This window comes from Strigops habroptila, chromosome 9 (genome assembly GCF_004027225.2).
Source record: "Strigops habroptila isolate Jane chromosome 9, bStrHab1.2.pri, whole genome shotgun sequence".
NCBI classification, from domain to species: domain Eukaryota; kingdom Metazoa; phylum Chordata; class Aves; order Psittaciformes; family Psittacidae; genus Strigops; species Strigops habroptila.
Window position 1 is genome coordinate 21,121,301 of NC_044285.2, and position 20,933 is coordinate 21,142,233.

General features: G+C 52.5%; 1 protein-coding gene across 5 annotated transcripts; it reads left to right on the forward strand.

The window, feature by feature from the left end:
- The first annotated feature begins 160 nt into the window (after nt 1-160).
- Nucleotides 161-20,890, forward strand: PKM (pyruvate kinase M1/2). 5 transcript variants are annotated; one of them, XM_030496614.1, is made up of 12 exons: nt 161-319; nt 5,351-5,410; nt 5,621-5,790; nt 6,469-6,560; nt 9,330-9,461; nt 9,672-9,858; nt 11,064-11,334; nt 11,496-11,646; nt 12,974-13,126; nt 16,628-16,794; nt 19,497-19,678; nt 20,173-20,890. In XM_030496614.1, the coding sequence occupies exons 2-12, from the start codon at nt 5,370-5,372 to the stop codon at nt 20,277-20,279; spliced, it is 1,653 nt and encodes a 550-aa protein (XP_030352474.1). In that variant the 5' UTR covers nt 161-319; nt 5,351-5,369; the 3' UTR covers nt 20,280-20,890. The 5 variants fall into 5 exon arrangements, with proteins under 5 accessions (XP_030352474.1, XP_030352473.1, XP_030352476.1 ...); XM_030496613.1 differs by lacking the exon at nt 16,628-16,794 and adding an exon at nt 17,270-17,436; XM_030496616.1 differs by lacking the exons at nt 5,351-5,410; nt 16,628-16,794 and adding an exon at nt 17,270-17,436 and having other exon boundaries at nt 182-267.
- Nucleotides 20,891-20,933: the final 43 nt, after the last annotated feature.

Here is a 20,933-nt window from a genome sequence, read left to right on the forward strand (position 1 = left end):
GGTACCTTTAAGAGCAGCGCAACGAGGCGCGGCGCCTTTAAGAGTAGCGCAATGAGGCGCGGCGCCTTTAAGGCGGCGGCCACGCTCCGCCTGCGTGTTGCGACATTAGGTTTGTACCGCGCCGTGTGCATCCGCCGGAGAAAGGAGTCCCACCGCCCCGCCTCCTCCCGCCCCCGAGGCGGTCGGCGGAGGGATCCGCGGGGGGGCAGGGGGCGGTGCTGCGGCCGCCGGGATCACCTTGGCGGGGCGGCGGGGCGGTGTGCAGAGGTGCGGCGGCTCTTGGAGCGGACGGGCGTGGGGCGAGGCTGGGCGGCGGCAGGTAACGGCGGCCTGAGGGGCAGCGGGCGGCGGCGAGCGAGCAGCGGTACCCGCCGCCGCCATCATCGTTCCCGTTCCCGCCGTTGGGCGAGGGTCTCCGTCAGGCGGCGGTTGGGGGCGGTGTGGTGGTGCGCGCGTGCAGGGGTCTCGCGGCGCCGAGCACGTGGCGCCGCGGCCGAGTCCCGCCCGCCTGGAGCATCCCGGTCCCGCCGCCCCGGGGCGGGGGGGGGTTTGGGGTGCCCGTGTGTGTGTGTGGGGGGTCGGTCCTTGAGTCGGGTACCGGTGTGGGGAGGAGGGCAGCGTGTGCCCCGTGGCGATGCTGTGAGGTGGAGCGCGGGGCCCCGGTTGCAACATCCCGGCCGCCTTCCTGGTGGCCGCGGCTGGACCGGAGTCTTCTGGGAGGCTGAGTCAGATGGAGAGGGAGCGGAGCGCTGTGCCGGCCCCCCCTTCATCTCCCTCTTCCCCCCTTTCCCCCCCCGTCAGCCCCGTGCCGGCGCTCACGTAAGAGCCGATTCTGAAGGGCATCAGCTTAAATCAGCGTACGGCTCGCTGAACACAGCGATGCTGCAGCCTCTTCATTCCCCGCTCTCTTCTTCCGCAAGAGATGGCCCCTTTAGCATTAATCATCTCCCGTAATTATGCCTGCTTAAACACGTCCGGTTGATTTGGACAGTCCCGTGAACTGTGAAAACCTTTGAAACGTGTTGAAACCTTCTTTGTAGGCATGAATAGTGCTTTTGTCGGCGGACAATGGCAACCTTGGAGTGTCTCCTCGGACTCGTAAAAGTAGACGGCAATCTCTAAACCCCTGCCTTGTTCTGATAAGGCGGCTGGTTATCGGCGGCACCCAGGTTAACAGAAATCACTGCTCTTCGGAGGTTTTTGTGATGTTAATGCCTTCACTTCCTGGCTACCCCCCTCCTGTGAAGGGCTGCTGCTGGGCCCGACCTGCTTTGGCCTGGAGGTTGGATGACAAAGAGGTTTTTTTAGTTACCCACATACCTCCGGGGAAACTTGAGGTCTTGAGTGCAAAAATCAGCCCATAGCAGGTAATTTCATGCTTGACATCCCCTTTATAAAGCAGAATTTAGGCTAATACGGAGCAGTGAAGTTTGCTGGCCTCGTGCTCATGCCGATGCCAGCCAGTTTCCAAGTCACGCTGTGTTAGCAAAGGCGAGGCAGGAAGCTCTGCTGTGAGCCACGTGCTTGCAGTGGGGCCTTTTGCCTGCAAAACCCATCCAAGAAACTTCACTTTCACTAGATAACAAGCTTGTGGAGGCTGTGGCCTGCGTTTTCCTTGACTACCTACTTCTTTATCTGCCCCAAGCCGTCAGTTTTCTGATAAGCCCGGTTTATTGGAGTGATCCACCTCCGGCGTTAATTCCCTTTTTGCACACCAAGCTGGTAATTTAATTTGAGAGGAATAAGCCGTTTCCTGGGCTGGCCGCACCACGTGCTGGGCCTTTATCTCCTTGTTCTCCGGGGGGGAAGGTGGTGCCGGGGCCACTGCAGCGCGGTGATGGATGGTGGCACGTAGGGAATGGGGCTGCAGTACTTTGGCGCTGCCGCCCAGGCGCGCAGCACATCCCTGTCCCTCAGGGATGCAGCACAGGCATCTATACCTCCATCTAGAGTTATTCAAGTGGAAAAAGCCCCCGAAAACTTTCTTTTATGATGCAAAGAGGGTTTCTTTACAGCTTCCTGGAAGGCTCCTTGTCCTTTGTCAGAGCGGCACGCTACAAGGTTAAATCAGTGGGTGTGCCTGCACTACAGATACCCTTGAGATAAGTCTTGGCTTTTTATTCGCCAAATACCTCATGCTTGTCACTTCAACTCGCTTAATTTTTGTTACTAAGTCTCTTTTACGCCTTTGCCCTCAGGGGAGGGCAGGCTGGGCTCAGGCAAGGCTTATCCCTCTGCACGCAGGGAAAGTGCTGATGTTGGCCTGACCTTCCCAGCTCCGTAACTCCAAGAGGCCAGAGAGGCATCTCCATTGTCACTGCAGTGACTGTTGTGGGTGTCTCCCCCGTGGAGCTGCGCTTCGCTGCTGGGGAGGGCATACCCCAGCTGGGAGCAGGCGGTGGCTGCTGGGTCCTGTCCAGCCGTGCAGAGAGGAGATGGCATTTTGGGGTGGCCATCTTGTACTTGTGTAATGGTGCAACACCACCTCGTGCAAGTGAAGAGCTGTTGCCTCCCTGTCTATAAGAGGGGATGACAGACTGCTTTAAAGCCTGCCTTGCTGCAGAGCTGAGTTTTTATGTTGTTGAGAGACTTTAGCAATGAGCAAAGCTCATGTTTTCCGGGCTTTTTTTTGAGGGGGGGAATCTGAAGGCTTGCCTGGTTTCATAACCCTGCCCGTCTTACATGGGAGTGCTAACTCAAACCATTCCTGCCTCTGGCCAGGGACTCTGGGCATGAGCAGCCTTGTCATGCGGCGTCAGTGTGGTTGTGTAAGTGAGGCTGACCAATAAAACCCGAATCATCACGTGCCATGAGCCTGCTTGCAACTCTCACGGGCAGTAACACGTCTCTGGCGTTGCGATGGTTAATGCTGGTGCTGCCTGGGGATAGTCCCTGCTGCAGTTTCCGCTTCCCTCTGTCACCGATAACAGCAAAGACTTGGCCCAGGGTGGGGATTGCTGCTGCTGGTCCTTTCTCCATCCCCAGGGGCAGATCTGACCAGGAGGTGCAGTGATTTCAGAGTTTCTGGACCACAGGATGAGCTGGCTGGAGTTAGTCACCTCACTGCTGCAGAACCGGTCTCTGCCCTCACACGGGCTCTTTCTAGAACATTCAAGAGCCAGGGAGATACCAGACATCTTGCCTAAAGCACAGGCAGCCCAAGTAATAAACGTGGGGGTTTAGCGGTTATTCCTTGGGGAAGGAATTCACATTTATTTGGTGCTGGAAGCATTCAGGCTTTGTAGGGTATGTAGGATATACCCCCCTTCCTTACCCGGCCCAGACTGAGTGCTCTGTGTCTTCAGGTGTCCTTGAAAGTCCGAGCTCCTCTGTTTGAATTAAAAAAACCTCAAACCTGGTGTAGTGGGAAATGCCGAACATTCCTGTTATATTTATCAGCCTGTTCCTTCCAGGAGAGCTCAGTCGGTGCTTTGTAAATACAGGATCGTGGGAGGCAGGAGGAAATGTTGGAAAGCAGAGGTTGTTGCTAGCAGGGCACGGTGCTGCAGGCACATGGGTCTTTGGGACACTTTCTGGCTGCTGCGTTTCTGCTCTCGCCCCTGGACAAGGTCACGGTGTCTCTGATTGACTTTCCCGAGCTCACTGGAGTGCTTGTGAAGGGGGTTCTGGCTGGGAACTTCACTTCCCTTTATGTACTTGCAAAGGCTTTGGCGGGGGTTAAAATTATATTTGCCAGTGACTCGAGTGGGTGGGGGATTTCCACGGGATAAGGAGAGCTCACATTGCCTATTTTAAAAACCCCCAAGTCATGCTCTGGGTGCGGTTTCCAGCTCGGGATCCTCTTGTTTCGTATCCCTCATTCCCAGAGGCTGTGCAGACCTGCTCGCCTGCGTGGAAGTGATTTCCCAGCAAGGCTTGTTGTTTTTGGCATCTGGAGAAGCTTGTGCTGCTCCGCAGGTGTCGGAGGATGCAGCAGCAAGTGTTAGAGGGCTAAAACACAATGTTTCAGGGCGAGCAGCGGCTTTTCCTATAATAATGGGACTTTGTCTGGCTTTTTATGTGGGCAAACTTTCTTGTTGTGACTCCGGTGAATCAGCAGCTTCTGGCAGGGCTGAGGGAAAGGAGATTTTGCCAGGACAAATTATGGTTTTCGCTGCCCTGGCTCCTTTGTGCCGCATGGGAGCGGGGCGATGGTGAGTCAGGGCTGCCTGCGAGAGTATCCGCACGTATGTGGGGCAGGTCTGCGGCGCGCAAGAGGCTGAGGGGAGGAGCGTTGGCATGGGCAGGCACATGGCAGGCTGACAGGGCATCTTCTGCCTGTTCCTCAGAGCTGTGGCTTCCAGCTCTGACGAAGCTTTTGGGGTTATTAGTGCCCCTGTTTCTAACCTGAATGCTCAGAGCTGGCTGGTGTGTGCAGCTAACACTGGTTTGTGAGTTACTGGGGGGTTTTTGTGTCTGCTTGGGGCAGGCAGAATAAACCTGCACAGCAGCCTGTGTTTCCATGAGCACCACGCTAAAGGTGTGTCTTCTAGGTGAAGGCAGTTTATGCTGAAAGAGCAGCCTGCTTTGAATATCCCCTGTGTGCCCAGGGGATGAAGTTTGAAGTGAAAGTGTTGTTTGAAGTCAGAGCTAGTGATCTGCCCATGCCAGCAGCCACCACCTTACATCACTCTTACCAGAGGCTCTTGGAATGCCAGCAGTCTCGCCTGGGCAGGTCCAAGAGGACAGACAGCTTTTAGCTGCCACTAAAACAGAACACAGTGACTGTGGTGCAGCCTGAAATGAGCCATTAGGAATGCCCAGGGGCACCAGTGCTGCTGGGAATGGGCCTCCTCCCATCCCAGTGGACAGTTAAGCTTCAGTTCAGCTTCCTCCTCGGATTGTGCGCTGTTCCTGTGTTGTGGGGATGCTCTAGTCCTGTAGAGGCAAGCAGCCTGAGTTCAGAGAGTTGTTTTTATCCGAACATTGAGACAAGTCAGCAGTTTTAGATGTCGTGGTGGTTTGCTGCTGCTCTGGGTGAGGGGGAGTGCCGGGGAGGGGGCAGACCTGCAGCATCCTCAGTTGAAGACTGTCTGTGAGTGTGTTAAATCTTCAGTCTTTGTGTTCTCTGCCAAGGTGTTGTGTTTAATCAACCCAAGTCTACTTGCTGGCACAGGCTTAAAGGATGGGAGTTAAGCTTAGGTGAATATTGCCATGATTAGGTGCTCCTCAGCAGAAGATTACCTGTGTAAGAGCGTCTGCAGTCATGCTCGTGCCCCGCTGCCCCGCTCCCCAGTTGCGATGGGATGTGCAGTGGAGGCCTGTAGGAGAAATGACTCGAGAGCTGGGAGGGAGGAGGCAGAGTTTCTGCCTGTGCACTCAAGTGCTTGAATTTTGTTGCGTTGTGTAGCTCCAAGGGAAGACTGGCAATGAAGAGAAGCTATGAAGGGAACATCTTCATAGAAGGCAGGTGAGCTTTGGGTGGTGTACGTGGGGGATGACATGGAAATAGAAGTGTGTCTTGCCTGTATCTAAGACTCAAGTAGGAACATAAAGATAGCTTGACCCAGTAGCAGCCTGCTTGTTACCTCCATATTCATCACGTGGGTGTGTTGGTGTCTCTGCTTGATGAGCCAGTTTGGGTGATTCCTAAACCTGGCACCACTTTCTTCTCTTCCAGACACAGGATTCCAGCAACAATGTCGAAGCACCACGATGCAGGGACTGCTTTCATCCAGACCCAGCAGCTGCATGCTGCCATGGCTGACACCTTCCTGGAGCACATGTGCCGCTTGGACATCGACTCGGAGCCCACCACCGCGAGGAACACCGGCATCATCTGCACCATCGGTAGGCGATTCCTAGATAGGAGAGGATTGCAGCTGGGAAGCCCTGTGTTGGTGAAACTTGTTAGGGAAATCGGGAGAAGGTTTCAACTTTCATCCCTTGCCAGGGATGAACTTGTGTGTTGAAAGAACATGAGTTTCCCATGTCTGCCTAACCCATGTTATTGCTAGGAGTGAATCCAGTGGTTGGGGAACTCAGGACTGCTTAGGCTCTGCTGAGCTCCTCAAGGTAAGTTAAAACAGTCTTTGCTGCTGCAGATATGATCTGTTTCAGTGCTGAGTAAGTCTGTATCTGGTAGACCTTTTCTCTTCTGCATGAAACGGCCTGTTGTGAGGGGGTTATCTCATGATTTTTGCAAAGTTAATATTCAAACTCTTTCTTGGTGCTACAGGGCATATAATAACAGGACAAGGAGGAATGGGTTTAAACTGACAGAAGGGAGAGTGAGATTAGATATAATGGAAGAAGTTCTTCCCTGTGTGGGTGCTGAGGCACTGGCACAGGGTACCCAGAGAAGCTGTGGCTGCCCCATCCCTGGCAGTGTTCAAGGCCAGGTTGGACAAAGGGGCTTGGAGCAACCTGCTCTAGTGGAAGGTGTCCCTGCCCATGGCAGGGGGTTGGAATTGGCTGAGCTTTAAGGTTCTGTTGAAACCCAAACCAGTCTGTGATTCTTCCTCCTAGGCCCAGCCTCCCGTTCGGTGGAGAAGCTGAAGGAAATGATTAAATCTGGGATGAATGTTGCCCGCCTCAACTTCTCTCACGGCACCCATGAGGTAAGGGTGGGTCTGAGCTGATAAGGCCCGACTGGGCCATGTGTCTGCTGACTGTCTCTCACAGAAGAGGGAAGTCCAGCTCAGTCCGGACTAGCCTTGGTGTGGGAAGGAGAAACTTTAGGGGGAGGCATGCTGGTTGTGCGTATTGAGCCTGTGTAATTGCTGATAACAATTAAGTTTTGAAATTAGTTCAAGCTGGTTCCACACCCTTCTCTGTCCCAGGAAGCCAGGTAACTGGTATTTGACACTTCAGTGCCTGCCTTGAAACCCTTCAGTTCTTCCTCATGTCCTGCCATTCGCTGTACAAACCTGCTGGTTCTCAGTTAATAGCAGAAGCCAACATTTATCCCTCTTCTGATGTTCACAGGATTACAGAACTACCAGTTGCTAGTCTCTCTTCGTTGCTGGGGATTTTGCAAGCAGGAGATCAATGAATAACCTTGTCTCAAAAGAAAACTGCTAATGATTTGAATTACTGTGCTTAGTTGAAAGAACTGAACTCCTGGCTTTGCTCAGCCAGCCTGCTCTGGTGGCGCTCCTGACAGTCACGAGGCTAGCACCGTGGTGCTGGGGAGGTGGTGCAGTGAGCGTATAGGAATAAGGTCAAAAGAAATGGACACTGTTCGTGGCAGACGAGCCCTTACTGATATAAATAGATGAGATCCTCAGTGATACTGCAGGAGCTGAGGATCCCGTTCCAGCTTGCCTGGAATGGCACCCTGAGCCTTCCTGATGAGTTGTTTTTACCCTGGCTGCCCTCTAGCATTCAAAATGTCAGGCGGTGGCCAGTAGCAGCTGTAGGTGGCTTTGCTTAGTGAACCATGAGCCTCCTGGGCTGTAACAGCTTGGCCTCTCACCCTCGTGGCCTTTAAAGGCCACAGGGCACTGTCGGAATCAAAAGGTCTGATGCTTAACTGTGCAAAACCATCAGACCTCGACTAAAGACCCTGGAGCAGTGTCAGTGCACAGCCTGCAGCGAGCAGAGTCTGCCGGGAGAAAGAGTAGTGTGGAGTAACTCTGCCCCTCGCAGTCAGACCCTGCAGCTGGGTGGTGCTGGGGCCTGTTGGCTTGTTGGGGTGAGTTGGTGGCCAGGCTGAAGCTGGGAATGCTCAAGCCCTTCCGGCCCAGCAGAGCTGCCGCTGTGGTTTGGGCACTTGTTACCTGAGGTCGAGGACAGGGACTGTGGCTTTCTGCCCTGGGTGAGGTCTAATTGTACATCTCATACAGATGAGGTGAGGTTACGGCAGAGTCTGGTCTTGCTGTCACCTCCTGCTTGGCTGTTGGCTGCAGCCAGTCTTAAGTTTGAGTCCCCTCGTGGTTCCTCCAAAACACTGCAATTTCTAGTGAAGCCCCAAAGAGTTTTCATCCGTTGTGCGTGCCTCAGTTCTTTTCAGTTCTTGTGTCTGCCCAAAGCATTTAACAGGGCGTCAACTTTAACAGAATTGCTGTACCACTTGGCTGCCAGCCTTTTATGTAGAAAAAAAAATGGCTTTTACTTCCAGCTCTGCCCACATTCCTGTTCTGCATATGTAACCCTTGAGGAAGCCGGGCTCCTAGGAGCAAGTTAGACCTTGTTATCAAACTAGGAAGTAAAAATCCCAGGAGACTGGGACCAGGCAAACACGATGGCACCATTCAGGCAGGATTTCTGACCTGCACCCACCTAGGCTGTGGTGTCTGGAAGGGTTGGGGCCCTCTCAGTCTCAACTTACCCACTCAATCAGTAAACTAAATTGCGCTTCCTGCTCTAGAGTTAGCAGTTGCAGTGTATTGATGGCTGAAGGCACACACATGAACTTTAGCACAGCTTTCTCTAGCCCCACCTTCCTGGTGCTGGGATATTGTCCCTGTGACTGTGAAGTGGGTGTGCAGGGCTTGTGTCAAGGCAGGTGAGTGGCATGAGGGGAGCAGGGTGCTTCCAGGTGAGTCAGGGCAAAAGCCGCTGGTTTGTGGCACTGAGGGGGAAAAGGGTATTTCTTATCTACAAAAGTCTGTTAAGTGTTATGCAACCTGCAGCCAAGGTTATCTCTTAATGCTGTTGAAGCAAGTAAAGTAAACTGATCTGCTGGTCATCTGAAGCTTGTTTGAGGTGGTTGGGATGGGAGTTTCCCTGCAGAACTGTCTGTCTGGACACAGTCAGCATGAGCAAAATGCTCTTGCACATGTGGAAGTTGGGCGCATGGTGCTAGAATCTTGAACTTCTGACTGTGATTGCTTTGGCTCTCAAAATAAAATGTAAATACTTCAGTAGATAAAGGATTTGCTGAGAGGACGTTATCTTCAGGGGAAATTGAAGCTTAAGAGTTGTAAAAGAAAAAAAAAATAAAGCTTGTCTGTCTACTCACCTGTGGGACTGATAAGAGGGGTCAGGCCTGCAGGCAGCATTGCCGCAGAGCTTTTGGAAGCGTTCTTCCTAAAGGCCTGTTGGTTGGTGGGCCATCTTCAGATGGCAAGTGTGTGTCCGCATGGAAAATCAGCTGAGTGCCTGGGCTGTCTGCTTGAGTTGTCCTTCTGGGGTTACAAGTGGGGCCACGGAAGGCACAGCCAGATAAGTGCTGGGCTTCACTTTCATGTGGGGAAGGCCATTGTATCCTCATGCTCTGCTTCTCTGGAGGCTCAGTCTGAATTAAACTCTCAAGCTACAACTGAAATTGAGCATAATGCAAGAGCAGAGCTGTCAGCTTGGGCAGCTTTCAGGGTGTATAGTGATCTCTTTCGTAAGTGGTGGTGTAGAAATGGCCTGAACGTTTCCATCTCTTTCCTTGCCAGTACCATGAGGGCACAATCAAGAATGTGCGAGAAGCTACAGAGAGCTTTGCTTCTGATCCCATCACCTACAGACCTGTGGCTATTGCACTGGATACCAAGGGACCTGAAATCCGAACTGGACTGATTAAGGGAGTAAGTTGCTCTTTTTCCTCCCCCTCACACGTTTTTCACCGTGTGAGCCCAGATACCCTGATGTGCCTGTGGCCTTCCCAAATAAAAAATGTTTCTAGGGACCAAGGTAATGAGCCATCTACCCAGAGCTGGGACGATCAGCTGCTGGCTGGGAGGTGCTTGCCTGCTGGTTTTTAGTGCTTTTGCTGAACCGCATGTTTTGACACGCAGAGTGGCACAGCAGAAGTGGAGCTGAAGAAGGGTGCATCGCTCAAAGTCACCCTGGATGATGCCTTCATGGAGAGCTGCGACGAGAACGTGCTGTGGTTAGACTACAAGAACCTCACCAAGGTTGTAGAAGTTGGCAGCAAAATCTATGTGGATGATGGTCTGATTTCCTTGGTGGTTAAGGAGAAAGGTGGGTAGCAACCGTTCCAGCTATGCCTGTTTGGTTTTGCCTCTGAATGTATTTGTGCTTTCCTTCTAGTAACTGGTTGGGTTTTTTTTAGCTTGCCATTGGGTGTTAAAGGACAGGCTGACAGACTTGGGGTTCTTTGGCCTGGAGAAGAGAAGGCTCCTGAAGGGGAGACCTTAGAGCAGCTCCAGTGCCTAAAGGGGCTCCAGGAAACCTGGAGAGGGGCTTTGGACAAGGGCCTGTAGGGACAGGCCAAGGGGAATGGCTTTAACCTGCCAGAGGGGAGATTGAGATGAGCCCTTAGGCAGAAGCTCTTCCCTGTGAGGGTGCTGAGGTGCTGGCACAGACTTTTCCCAGAGAAGCTGTGGCTGCCCCATCCCTGGCAGTGTTCAAGGCCAGGTTGGACACAGGGGCTTGGAGCAACCTGCTCTAGTGGAAGGTGTCCCTGCCCGTGGCAGGGGTTGGAACTGGATGAGCTTTAAGGTCCCTTCTAACTCAAACCATTCTGTGGTATGATTCTATGAGTACATGGGTCTTAATGCCACAGTGAGAATTTGAACAAATCTTTTCTACCTCAAGTGTAGCAAGTGTCCAAAAACTTCATCTGGTTTCACTGGACTGTCATCTAAACCCCCTCTTCAGAGGTGAAGGTGTGGAAGGCACATACAGTGCTCATGATCAAAGCCTGTTCAGTGGGGCTAATTAATACTTTTATGCAGGATTTAACTAGTTTACGGTGTAGACCCTGAGTTTTGTGGTTAGAGACAGAACTGGCTTTAACTGGTAGCATAGGGGTGGGGGTTAGTCCTTTGTAGTGCTGCCTAAACCACTCCAGCCTCAAGGTGTTGCCTCAAATCCCAGAGTGTAGGGAGATGGAGGTGAGGCTTCCAGGGTGCTCAGTTTGGAATTACGGGACTTGTGTGTGCACAAGGACAGCCTGGTAGCTTTTTTGGGAGAGGCAGTCCCAACCTCCTGCATGGAACAAATGGCATCCTCTCCAGGAGCAGTGCAGAAGTGGTTTTAGGCCAGTCTGTTGTGCTCCCATGGGTAAATTGCAAGCTTGTGTGTTGCATAAATGCTCTGAAGAGACGGGTGATGTGCTTTCTATTGTGTGTGGTCACTGCTGGACTCTGAGGCAGGGAGGTGGTGTGGGAGCTCCAGCAGGGAGCTTCTGGTGAACACCGACTGTAGGAACACATCCCTTTCAGGCAAGGACTATGTTACGACGGAGGTGGAGAACGGCGGCATGCTGGGCAGCAAGAAGGGAGTGAACCTGCCTGGCGCCGCAGTCGACCTGCCTGCAGTCTCTGAGAAGGATATCCAGGACCTAAAGTTCGGTGTGGAGCAGAATGTCGATATGGTGTTTGCTTCCTTCATCCGCAAAGCTGCTGATGTCCATGCTGTCAGGAAGGTGCTAGGGGAAAAGGGAAAGAACATCAAGATCATCAGCAAGATTGAGAACCATGAGGGTGTGCGCAGGTGAGCTTTTAGAAAGCTTTATATGGCATTTGATACGTGTTGTGACTTGGTTTTGGTTTTCTTCCTCCTGCCTTGGTATTCCAGGATACCGAAATGGCATGGAGGGGGAGGACAGAAGGTGTTTCACACAGCACATGGGGTAACAAACCTCTTCTCTTCAGGTTTGATGAGATCCTCGAGGCCAGCGATGGCATCATGGTGGCCCGTGGTGACCTGGGCATCGAGATCCCTGCTGAAAAAGTCTTCCTCGCACAGAAGATGATGATTGGGCGCTGCAACAGGGCTGGTAAACCTGTCATCTGTGCCACTCAGGTACTGGAAATGCAGCTGGGAACACAGGGTGTGAATGTCAGTACCTCTCATGGTGTGACTGTTCACTAGAGTGAGATGCCTAGAGCAAAGAGGGTTTGCTCATAGCTTGAGGTGTTGCTTTAAAGGTGTTAGAGATCTTCACCAGGAAGGTTATGGGATCTCTTGTGTGGCTGCTGAAGGTTTTACCCCTTAAAGGCATTACGAGCCTTTTAGGCTGAATAACTAAATTCTGGGGAAGAAAATGGCATGTGCTTTTGCCTTGGCATCTTGTAGCAGCACATCTGTGTCCAACAGAACACTTGTGAAGGTTCCCACGTGTATTAAAAGATGTACCCACACTGCAGCATCAGAAGGAACTGAGGGAAATATCCATCCCCTCATTATTCTGGGAGTGGGAGAAGGAGAGCTGGTGCTCAGCTTCACTGGTTCCAGTAGATGTCATGTGTGTGCAGTCCTCAGGCACTGGGAGGACTGGTTTCCTGGCTGCACTTGCTCTGTGCATGGGCTGTGGAAGCAAAAACTGCCTCTAAACTGTAGCCACCAGGCAGGGCTCTGTATTACAGTGGTGTATGCTCCTGCCTCTTCCTGTACTGCAGCTGAAATGCAGCCTCAGGTGATGTTTCATGAGGAAATGAGTGGTGTTTGCCCAGTGGTGAGCTTCAGCTGGGGAAAGCTGAGCACTTGGGCAAGACATGGCCAGGCTGCGGTGTGTGGAGGTACCCTGGCTTCTGGGAGAAGGGGGCAGGAAGAGCTAATGGAAAGGAGGAGCTTTTCCTTGGGAAAGCTGTTGTTTGCTGCTCTCTTCTTAAGCTCAAAATGCTTAAGAGGCTGGTGGTAGCTGTTCTGAGGTTACATATTAAAGAATTTGAAATCTTGTTTTGAATGAAGATGGCTTTAGTTAGTGCAGACCTCACTGTCACCTATTTCTAGATGAAAAAACCAACACCCTAGGTACTAATTTGGGAACATGTGGCTGGATTTCAGCTGCTGGAGAGCTCAGAGGTCCGTGGGCCAAGCCCTGTGCTGAAAAATCCAATTGGAAAGTTGGAGTATTGGGTCTGTGGTGTCGTGTGGGTTAAATCTCCCTGGAAGAGGAGTGAATGAGGAACAGGAACAAAATGAAATGGGTTGGTTTTTCTTACTGGTAGATACTTTAATTCAAAGCTGGTGAGGGACCAGGCCCCTCACCATCCCGTACCCATGATAGAACTCTTCAAGCTGCATTCTGTCTTCTGCCCTATATATAAAGCACATTAAAGTGCACTAGTGAAAAAGCAGCAGCTTCCTTCTGCAGTGTCTTGATTCCTTTGGCTTTCCTCTCTTCCAGATGCTGGAAAGCATGATCAAGAAGCCTCGCCCAACCCGCGCTGAGGGCAGCGATGTTGCTAATGCCGTCTTGGATGGAGCTGACTGCATCATGCTCTCTGGAGAGACTGCCAAGGGAGACTACCCGCTGGAGGCTGTGCGCATGCAGCACGCTGTGAGTACTGCCTTGCCTCTCAGGAGCAGTCCTTTATCGCCCCCATCTTACATCTGAGCTGGGCACCTGGAGATCTAAATGTGGCTCGGGCTGGGTGGCAACACCTCACAGTCCAAAGTAATGGAATCAGCTGGGTTGGAAAAGACCTTTAAGCTCATCCAGTCCAACCGTTCCCCAGCACTGCCAAGGCCACCACTAACCCATGGCACTGAGGGCCTCGGCTACACGGTGTGTGAGCACTTGCAGGGACGGTGACTCCAGCACTGCCCTGGGCAGCCTGTTCCAGTGCCTGAGCACCCTTTGGGGGAGAAATTCTTCCTAACATCCATCTAAACCTCCCCTGGTGCAGCTTGAGGCTGTTTCTTCACGCTGTGGGTGTTTCTTTACCTAGTGTGGTCCTGAGGGCCTGAAACCTCACTTTGTGTGCTCCAAAGCATGGCCAGGCAGAGCTGAGAACTGCTCTGCAGTGCTCCAAAATCTAAACTTCACATTTCTCACACTTAATTCTTGTTAAGGGCAGGGTAAAGGGGGGGTTGCCATTACCTTGGTGTGAGTTTCTTCCAATGCCCTATTTGTTGTGGCGTATTAAATGCCTTAAACTTCTCCAAGGTCAAGGAGCTGCTTAAGCGGTTTATCTGTAGATAATGAAAGGTGTGGGCTGGCTCTGGGGGTGGGGGAGACTCCTGAGTCTGGTTTGCAGCACTGGTGTGCTCAAGGTTGGGGGGTGTGTTGCATGAGTACTGACAGCACCGTGGTTTTCCATGCCTGAACTGCCAGAAACCTCTGCTCTGCTTTGAGTTCACCCAGCTCGCGCTGCGGCTGATGGAAACCTGATGTCGAGTGTCCGAGTGTTGCTTCTGCCCAGTTACCAGTGCTGTGACTCACAGCAGTGCTAACTCCCACCAGTTCTGTGTGCAATTCAGGTTATAGAGATGAATCAACTCGGCTAGTGTTTGCAGTGCATTATGGAAGTAATCTTTTATCTGGTCAATATGTGTGTTGGGGGTTTTTGGGGTGGAAAATACAAAATGTGACTTGATTCCTGGGCAGTAACTGCTGGTATACAGGCTGAACACTAACGATGCAACTGAAAGTTTCTTCCTCAGTTTTCACCTCCTAAATCACAAGGGCTGACTTTCTACCAAGACTTGGAAACCTGCTGCAGGAAGCCTTCTGTCTGGGTTTCCATTCTGACGTTAATTCCTAGGCTCAGGCAGGTTGTATTGTACCTGTACCCTGAGCTCAGGATCTGTTGCATGTGCTTCCCTCTTCCTGCAGACCTGGGAATAGTGGTGTTTGCTCTGCTAGGCCTCTGGAGAAACACTGAAGGTTTAAACCTTCTGTGCAGAAGAGTAAATACCGGTTCACTTTGTTTAGCGTGGTACAGGCAGCAAGGTGCCAGTTCTGCGATGGTAGGAGCACAGCCCCTTTCATCTGAGCTGACTGACTTGGTGTTAGTTGAGAGAAGCCCCAGCAATAGTGCCCTGAATAACCATGGTCTGAACATCTGCAGCATGGCCAGAGCAGCTGAATATTTCCATTGGAAATGGCCAAGTGGTCACAGCAGGAAAGAGCTCTAGTGAAGAGTGGCTCCTCTGTGCGTTCCCTGGCCTGAAACTGGTGTCGGTTTGGGTTTATGTACTTATCCAGTGCTGCTACTGGAGTCTACCAAGTAAAGCTCCCTGTGTAGTGAAGTGTAGACAGTAAATGTGGGCTGTCAGGTCAGGGTTTGCTCTATGTAGTATCCCTGCACCTCTCTAAAAGACCTGACCTGTCTTTCCCTGTCCCAGCAGCTTTCCTGGGACTCCACAGTGATTTGCTCAGCGATCCTTTTCCACTATCCTCTTGGAAACAAGTTTGCTCTTCAGTACCTGGCACCTCTGTGACAAAAATACCCTGTGCCTCAAGTTCAGTAGCAAGCTTCCAAATACTGAGCAGGCTGTTTCCTGCTTGTGGGAGTGGGCTTCCTTTCAATTCCCGTCCATGTTCCCCAGTTGTCTTCAGATGTCTCCCTGGCCATGCTGTCTGACAGGACCGAGGTTTCCATAGCTGCCATTTTCCTTTCTGCCACCTCCACCCTGGTACTTCTGCCCCTGTAACAGCTGGAACCCCTCTGGCCATTTCTGTATGAGTAACAGCGGTGGTGATGTGGAGTTAAGGACTGCTGTGCCCTCCTGCAGCTGCTCTCAAAGCAGACATGTACACACATCATCAAATGGCAAGTGTGAAGCCACAAGTTACAAACCAGACTCAATTTAGGGTTGGCACTGGGCTGCTGTTCCTGCCCATCACATGTGTCCTGGTATTTTTAGACATAAGATACTTAACTACTTTGGCTTAAACTGATATCTGTGGAAGAGGGATAATTCCTAGCATCATGTAAAGCAATTAATTAACATTAGAATAACAAAATCGGTATTTGGAAGGGGTCTAATGACAAAGCTTTTACTATAACAGCACCTCTCCTTAAACATACCTCGTCATGCTTTGTGTGGTGGCTGCTCACTTTCCAAAGCAACTGGATGGAGTTGTCCTCAAAAAGATGATGAACCTTTGCATGCTTTTCTAGTCTCTGCAAGCCTTCTTTATTGGGTTGTCAGGGGCTAATGCAGCCTTCTGAGATGAGAATTGTCTTTAAACATGGGCGATGCCTGGCAGGCTGGGATGAACAGATCACTGAACCTGTGGCAAATGCTTAGCCTGAACAGAAGGCCCTTAGCTGTGCCTCTATGCCTTGTCTGGCACTGTACAAACACCCCAACGTGTTGTGACAACCCTATAAGGAAGATTTGTTCCTATTTTTATTCCTCTGTTACCAAAAGAGAAGTGGTTATAGCACTTGGAGGTGAAACTTTATTGGCTCTCAGGTTAAACTACGTCTTTACTGGCTCTCAAGCTAAACTAAAACTAATGACGCTGAGCGACACAGTCTCCCAAATTCAGGGTGATGTTGAAAGCACACTGATTGTGTGTTGGCTCCATGAAGACTGTTCCAGCAGTGCTGTGTGGTGTTGGGAGGGTATTGAGAAGGAGACACGGAGCTACAGAGGTTTCCTCTTGAAGAACTGTGGACAGGACCATCAGTAGGCTGGTAGATGGCATGAGAGTCTCAAGGAATTAATAAGCAGCTGCAGCAAAGTGCTCTGACCCCTTGAAAAGCTGGCTTGCTCTGCTCCTTGAAAAGCAGTCAGCGTTTGCCTGCTCTGAAAGGGCTCCAAAATACAGCAGGAATACCACCTATGGAATGCTGGCCCCATGACCAGTGCCTGCCAGTTCAGTGGCGTGGTAGAGCAGCCAGTGCAGCTGTGGTGTTTACTGGGTTGTGTTCAGCAAACTCCCAACCTGAGAGCCAAGAAGAGCTTCACAGCTTGACCTTTAATATCCTCTCGCATGCATTACTATGACAGTTAAGCCAATTAATGTGATCTCATGTTCCTCTGGTGTATGTTTCCTCCTTTTCTTTCCTCTCTTTTCCTCCATCGCTCCTGCTCGGGGCTGCAGATCGCTCGTGAGGCTGAGGCCGCAATGTTCCATCGTCAGCTGTTCGAAGAGATTTTACGCCTCAATGTTAACAACAGGGACCCTGCTGATGCCATGGCAGTAGGCGCAGTGGAGGCCTCTTTTAAGTGCTTAGCTCCAGCCCTGATAGTTCTGACCGAGTCTGGCAGGTAGGGCTCAGAGAGGGGGCTTGGTGCCATGAATACAAACACACTGCATCTTAACACTGCCAATGTTCAGCAAGCGGTTCGCTGCTGCCTTATCAGCCTTGTGTAACTGCTGTGGTCTGAGCTGACTTCTTCTCCGTGGCAGGAAGGGACTCCGTAGGCAGGAGCAGAGCGAGAGTGCCTGGCAGTTGGCATGAATGTCACTGAGTGTGGGCTTGGCAGGGTGAGGTGACTCTGGAGGTGCCACCAATTTGGCAAAGAAACCTTGAGGACCAAATGGTTCCTCTCTGTGTGCTGTTTGGGTGCCCGTGTGTTGTGGCATTGCCCCAGCTAAATCTGTGCTTGCTGATTGGCAACTCCTATGTCAAAAGCTAATGGTGTTTGTGTGACACCTTGTAATGGAGCACCTCACCCTGCCCCTGCTGCCCAGAGCGGCTGACGTGAGTGTTGTCTTCCCGAATGCGTGTTGCTCTTATAGATTGCCCGGGAGGCCGAAGCCGCCATCTTTCACAGGCAGTTGTTTGAGGAACTGCGTCGTCTGACATCCCTCAACTGCGATCCCACGGAGGCCGCCGCTGTTGGCGCTGTGGAAGCGTCCTTCAAGTGCTGCAGCGGGGCCATTATTGTCCTCACCAAGTCTGGAAGGTAGGAGGTGCCAGGTTCCCCCAGGTCAAGCCAGCCTCATGACAGGGTGGGGGAAGGAGACTCGCATAAAGCTGGCTTTGAAAGGAGAGCCGTAGTGGTGAAGCCGGGCTTTGGCAGCGACTGAGAGCCCAGCTCCCTGCTGCAGTGCTGGTTCCCTGGAGACGGGCAGACATCTGGAACATCTGCACGTACAGAACCTCCAAGTTCCCCCACCTGCCTCTGCCAGCGTGGCATCGGCATCAAACCCTGCCTCCCCTTCCAGCTGGGAATGGCATCTCTGCCAGCAGCGCTGGCTGGAAGAGTCAAGGGAAAATCGGTGGTGCAGCTTCAGCTCACATTTCTTGGCAAGAAATCCTCGATGTAACAAGTTCAGTGGATGCAGAATCCATTTTATTTATTTATTTAGTTTTTTTTTAAATCAAGGCTGTGGCCTTTCATAGTAGCATCCAAATTCTTGGTCCCCTGCTGACCCCTTCAGGCAGCAGCCTGCTTGCCTAAGCCTGAGGGGTGAAGAGGGGCTGCTTGGCCTTGGGATTGTTAGGGAGGGAAATGGAGAGTGCTGGAAATTTCCTCTTCCTCATGCCCCAGCCTGTGTTAACATCACTGACCAGGCAGGCGCCAGCAGCCACGTGCTGCCCGTGCTCACAGGCGAGCTCAGTGCTTTCACTGGGGGTGTGTGACAGCAATGTGGATACACTGGAGCCATTAGAGTTTGGGATTTCCATCCAGCAACGTGAGTAGGGACTTGCTTTTCCAGTCGTGGAAAGGGAGCTGGAGCTGATCAGCTTTTCCATCTAGAGGAATTAGGCTGCCCGTTCCCAAAGCATGTCTTACCCTAAGTCTCAGACTGCTTCTGGAATTGCTTGCACTGGATTGGGGCCAAAGGAATAGTGCAGCAGCAGAGATGTGATTAGATGCATGGTCTGCCTGAAGATCTGGACCATCGGTGAATCCTTCACCTAAATTTACAGCTTCAGATGGTTTGAAGCAGCTACTTCGTGCTGAAATGAGCAGTGACTGTAAGCACCGCATCTGGATACCCTTGTGCTTCTGATGCTCCTTGTGAAAGGTTCCACCTCACACTTGACCTTTCTAAAGAGATTAGAACTCTGAATATTTTTAGCTGTGGATTCAGTTACAGCGTTTGAGTACCTGGATGTCCTAGAGCTGCCGGTAGGCTTCTTGGGCAGCGCGGGAAGGATTGTCTGAGAGCTGGCACGTGTGTTTGGGGGCTTCCAGCAGGCTGCCACTGCCCGCTTTAAGCAGCAGTCTTGAATGTTCCTGAGCTTGGCTCCACTAAATGAGGCTGCAAAAGCTCGTGGAGATCCTGATGTGCTTGTCGGAAAGATGGAGCTGTGAATGCAGCGGTTTTCATCTCCATTTGCAGGTGCCCTCTATGCAGTGCCCAGGGAAAAGGAAGCTGCAGTCCCCAGCCAGGGTGTGCTGCTTCCTCTTTTAGCTGTTCTAAGGCCCCTGCGCCCAGTGTTCCACTCTAAATTTTGGCCTCGGTGGCGTTTGCTTCCCCTTGGGCGCAAGAGCAGAGCTCTGCGTGGAGGAATCGGCCTGTGAACTGCCTTCAGCAGGTGAACGTGGCTGGGAGGCAAATGGCTTCGGTGCAGGCTCTTCCCATCCTGTAAACCGGGAGCCCCTCAAAACAGAGGGAGCTTGCAGGGACCCCCATTGAGATGCCAAGGACTGCTTGCAGAGGCCGGAATAAATGGCACCTCGCCACCTTAACATAGCAACGGAGACAAATAAACGCTTGTTTTCGGGACCAAAACACCCAGATGGTGCTTTAAACTCAGAGGCGAGGTGATGGTCACCACTGCCAAGGGTGATGGCCTCGCCCGGTTGCCAAACTGGGAATTCAGAGGAGCATCCAGCTTGTTTGGTCAGCTTGGCTCTTGCCAGCATCTCCCGTGAGTCATCCTCTGATCCCCTCGGGTTTGTGGAGTTCACTGGGCAAACCTGGCTGCTGCTTGTGCTGTTGTGGCTGTACACAGGCTCCCCCCGGTGCCTGTAGCGTGGTGCTTCACCTGGTGCATGTGGTGTCCTTGCAGGTCGGCACACCTCGTGTCCCGGTACCGCCCGCGGGCTCCTATCATCGCGGTGACCCGCAATGACCAGACGGCACGCCAGGCCCACCTCTACCGCGGCATCTTCCCCGTCCTCTGCAAAGAGCCAGCCCTGGACGCCTGGGCTGAGGACGTGGACCTCCGTGTCAACCTGGGCATGAATGTTGGTGAGTGAGGCTGCGCCGGGAATTGGGCTGGTTGGGATATGGGGGGCCTGAGCCCCAAAGGTATAGTGCTTTTGAGGGTACTGATGGGGACCGGTGACAAAGGGAGAGGAACTCGCTGCCTGTGTGGTAACAGTGTCTGCTTGGGAAATAGGGGATGGCAGTTGCATGAATACAACCACATCCGCTTGGGAAATGGGCCGGCAGGGTTTGCACAGCTGCCTTAAAATGTGCAGCTGGGTTCTGGCAGAAAAGAGGGTTGGCTTTAGTGTTGTGCTTGTCCTGAGGGACATGAGAAGCCTGGAGTGGGGTGACTTGTTTCCTGTTCCCTCTCCCAGTTCTGTGCTGTGGAATTTTCAGCTGCTTTGTCACAACAGAGCCCAAAGCGGAGAGGAGTGGGCATCGATGGGGTCTTGGTATCAATTTGGGTGTCCCTCTGCACCCCGGACAGGCAGGTGATGTGACAAGCCCTGACCTCTTGCTCTCTTCTCTCCTAGGCAAAGCACGTGGGTTCTTCAAGAGCGGTGACCTGGTCATTGTGCTGACAGGCTGGCGCCCCGGCTCCGGCTACACCAACACCATGCGCGTGGTGCCCGTTCCCTGAGCGACTTGACTCCGACCAGCACCAACGACCTTCCTTCCCCCTTCCCCTCGCTCCCCTCTCCCCTCGCGTTAGGCCTGCCATCGCTTGCGCTGTTCTCCTTCTCCCTAGCGTGGACGTAGGTTGCTAAACACCACCCCGTGCAGCAGCAGCAGGGGGAAGAGACCTTAAATCACTAAAAAAGTACATACTTGAAGTGTTTAGTTTTTTTTAAACCCTCTCCCCGTAGTGAAGTCGTGCCCTGGTCGATGTTGGAGTCAGCGTAGGAAGTTCTTGTCAGTGTAGGACTGGCCTCAGGGTTTGGGGTGATGGGGAAAGGGGGAGGTGATGGTGGCCAACATTCTGCTGTCCCCTCCTTGCCCGAGGCAAGCTGCTCCTCACCCCCACCCCCCACCGACCAAATCTGAGGTTTATCCAGCCCCTCATCTTGTTTGTCCCAGGGGTGGGGGTAGAAGAGGGGTGTTCCCCCCTCCCCTGCACCCCCCTCTCACCGCGCTGTCACCATGTTAGTTGTGTGTGTGTCCCCAGAGCCTTCTCCTGCACCCTGCACTCCACAGGCCCCTGGGGCGCTCAGAGCACCACTGTCCATCAATAAAGAGAGGCTGAAGCACCCACAGCTGCCCCCGTCCTTGTCTCAGGGGGGCGGTGGAGGGGGTG

What these genes read in the sequence shown, in the direction of transcription:
- PKM (XM_030496614.1), top strand. Translation starts at nt 5,370, where the DNA reads ATGAAGAGAAGCTATGAAGGGAACATCTTCATAGAAGGCAG. An exon ending in CTTGGTGGTTAAGGAGAAAG is followed by an intron (nt 9,859 to 11,063) that starts GTGGGTAGCAAC and finishes CATCCCTTTCAG; the next exon opens with GCAAGGACTATGTTACGACG. An exon ending in GTTCTGACCGAGTCTGGCAG is followed by an intron (nt 16,795 to 19,496) that starts GTAGGGCTCAGA and finishes GTGTCCTTGCAG; the next exon opens with GTCGGCACACCTCGTGTCCC.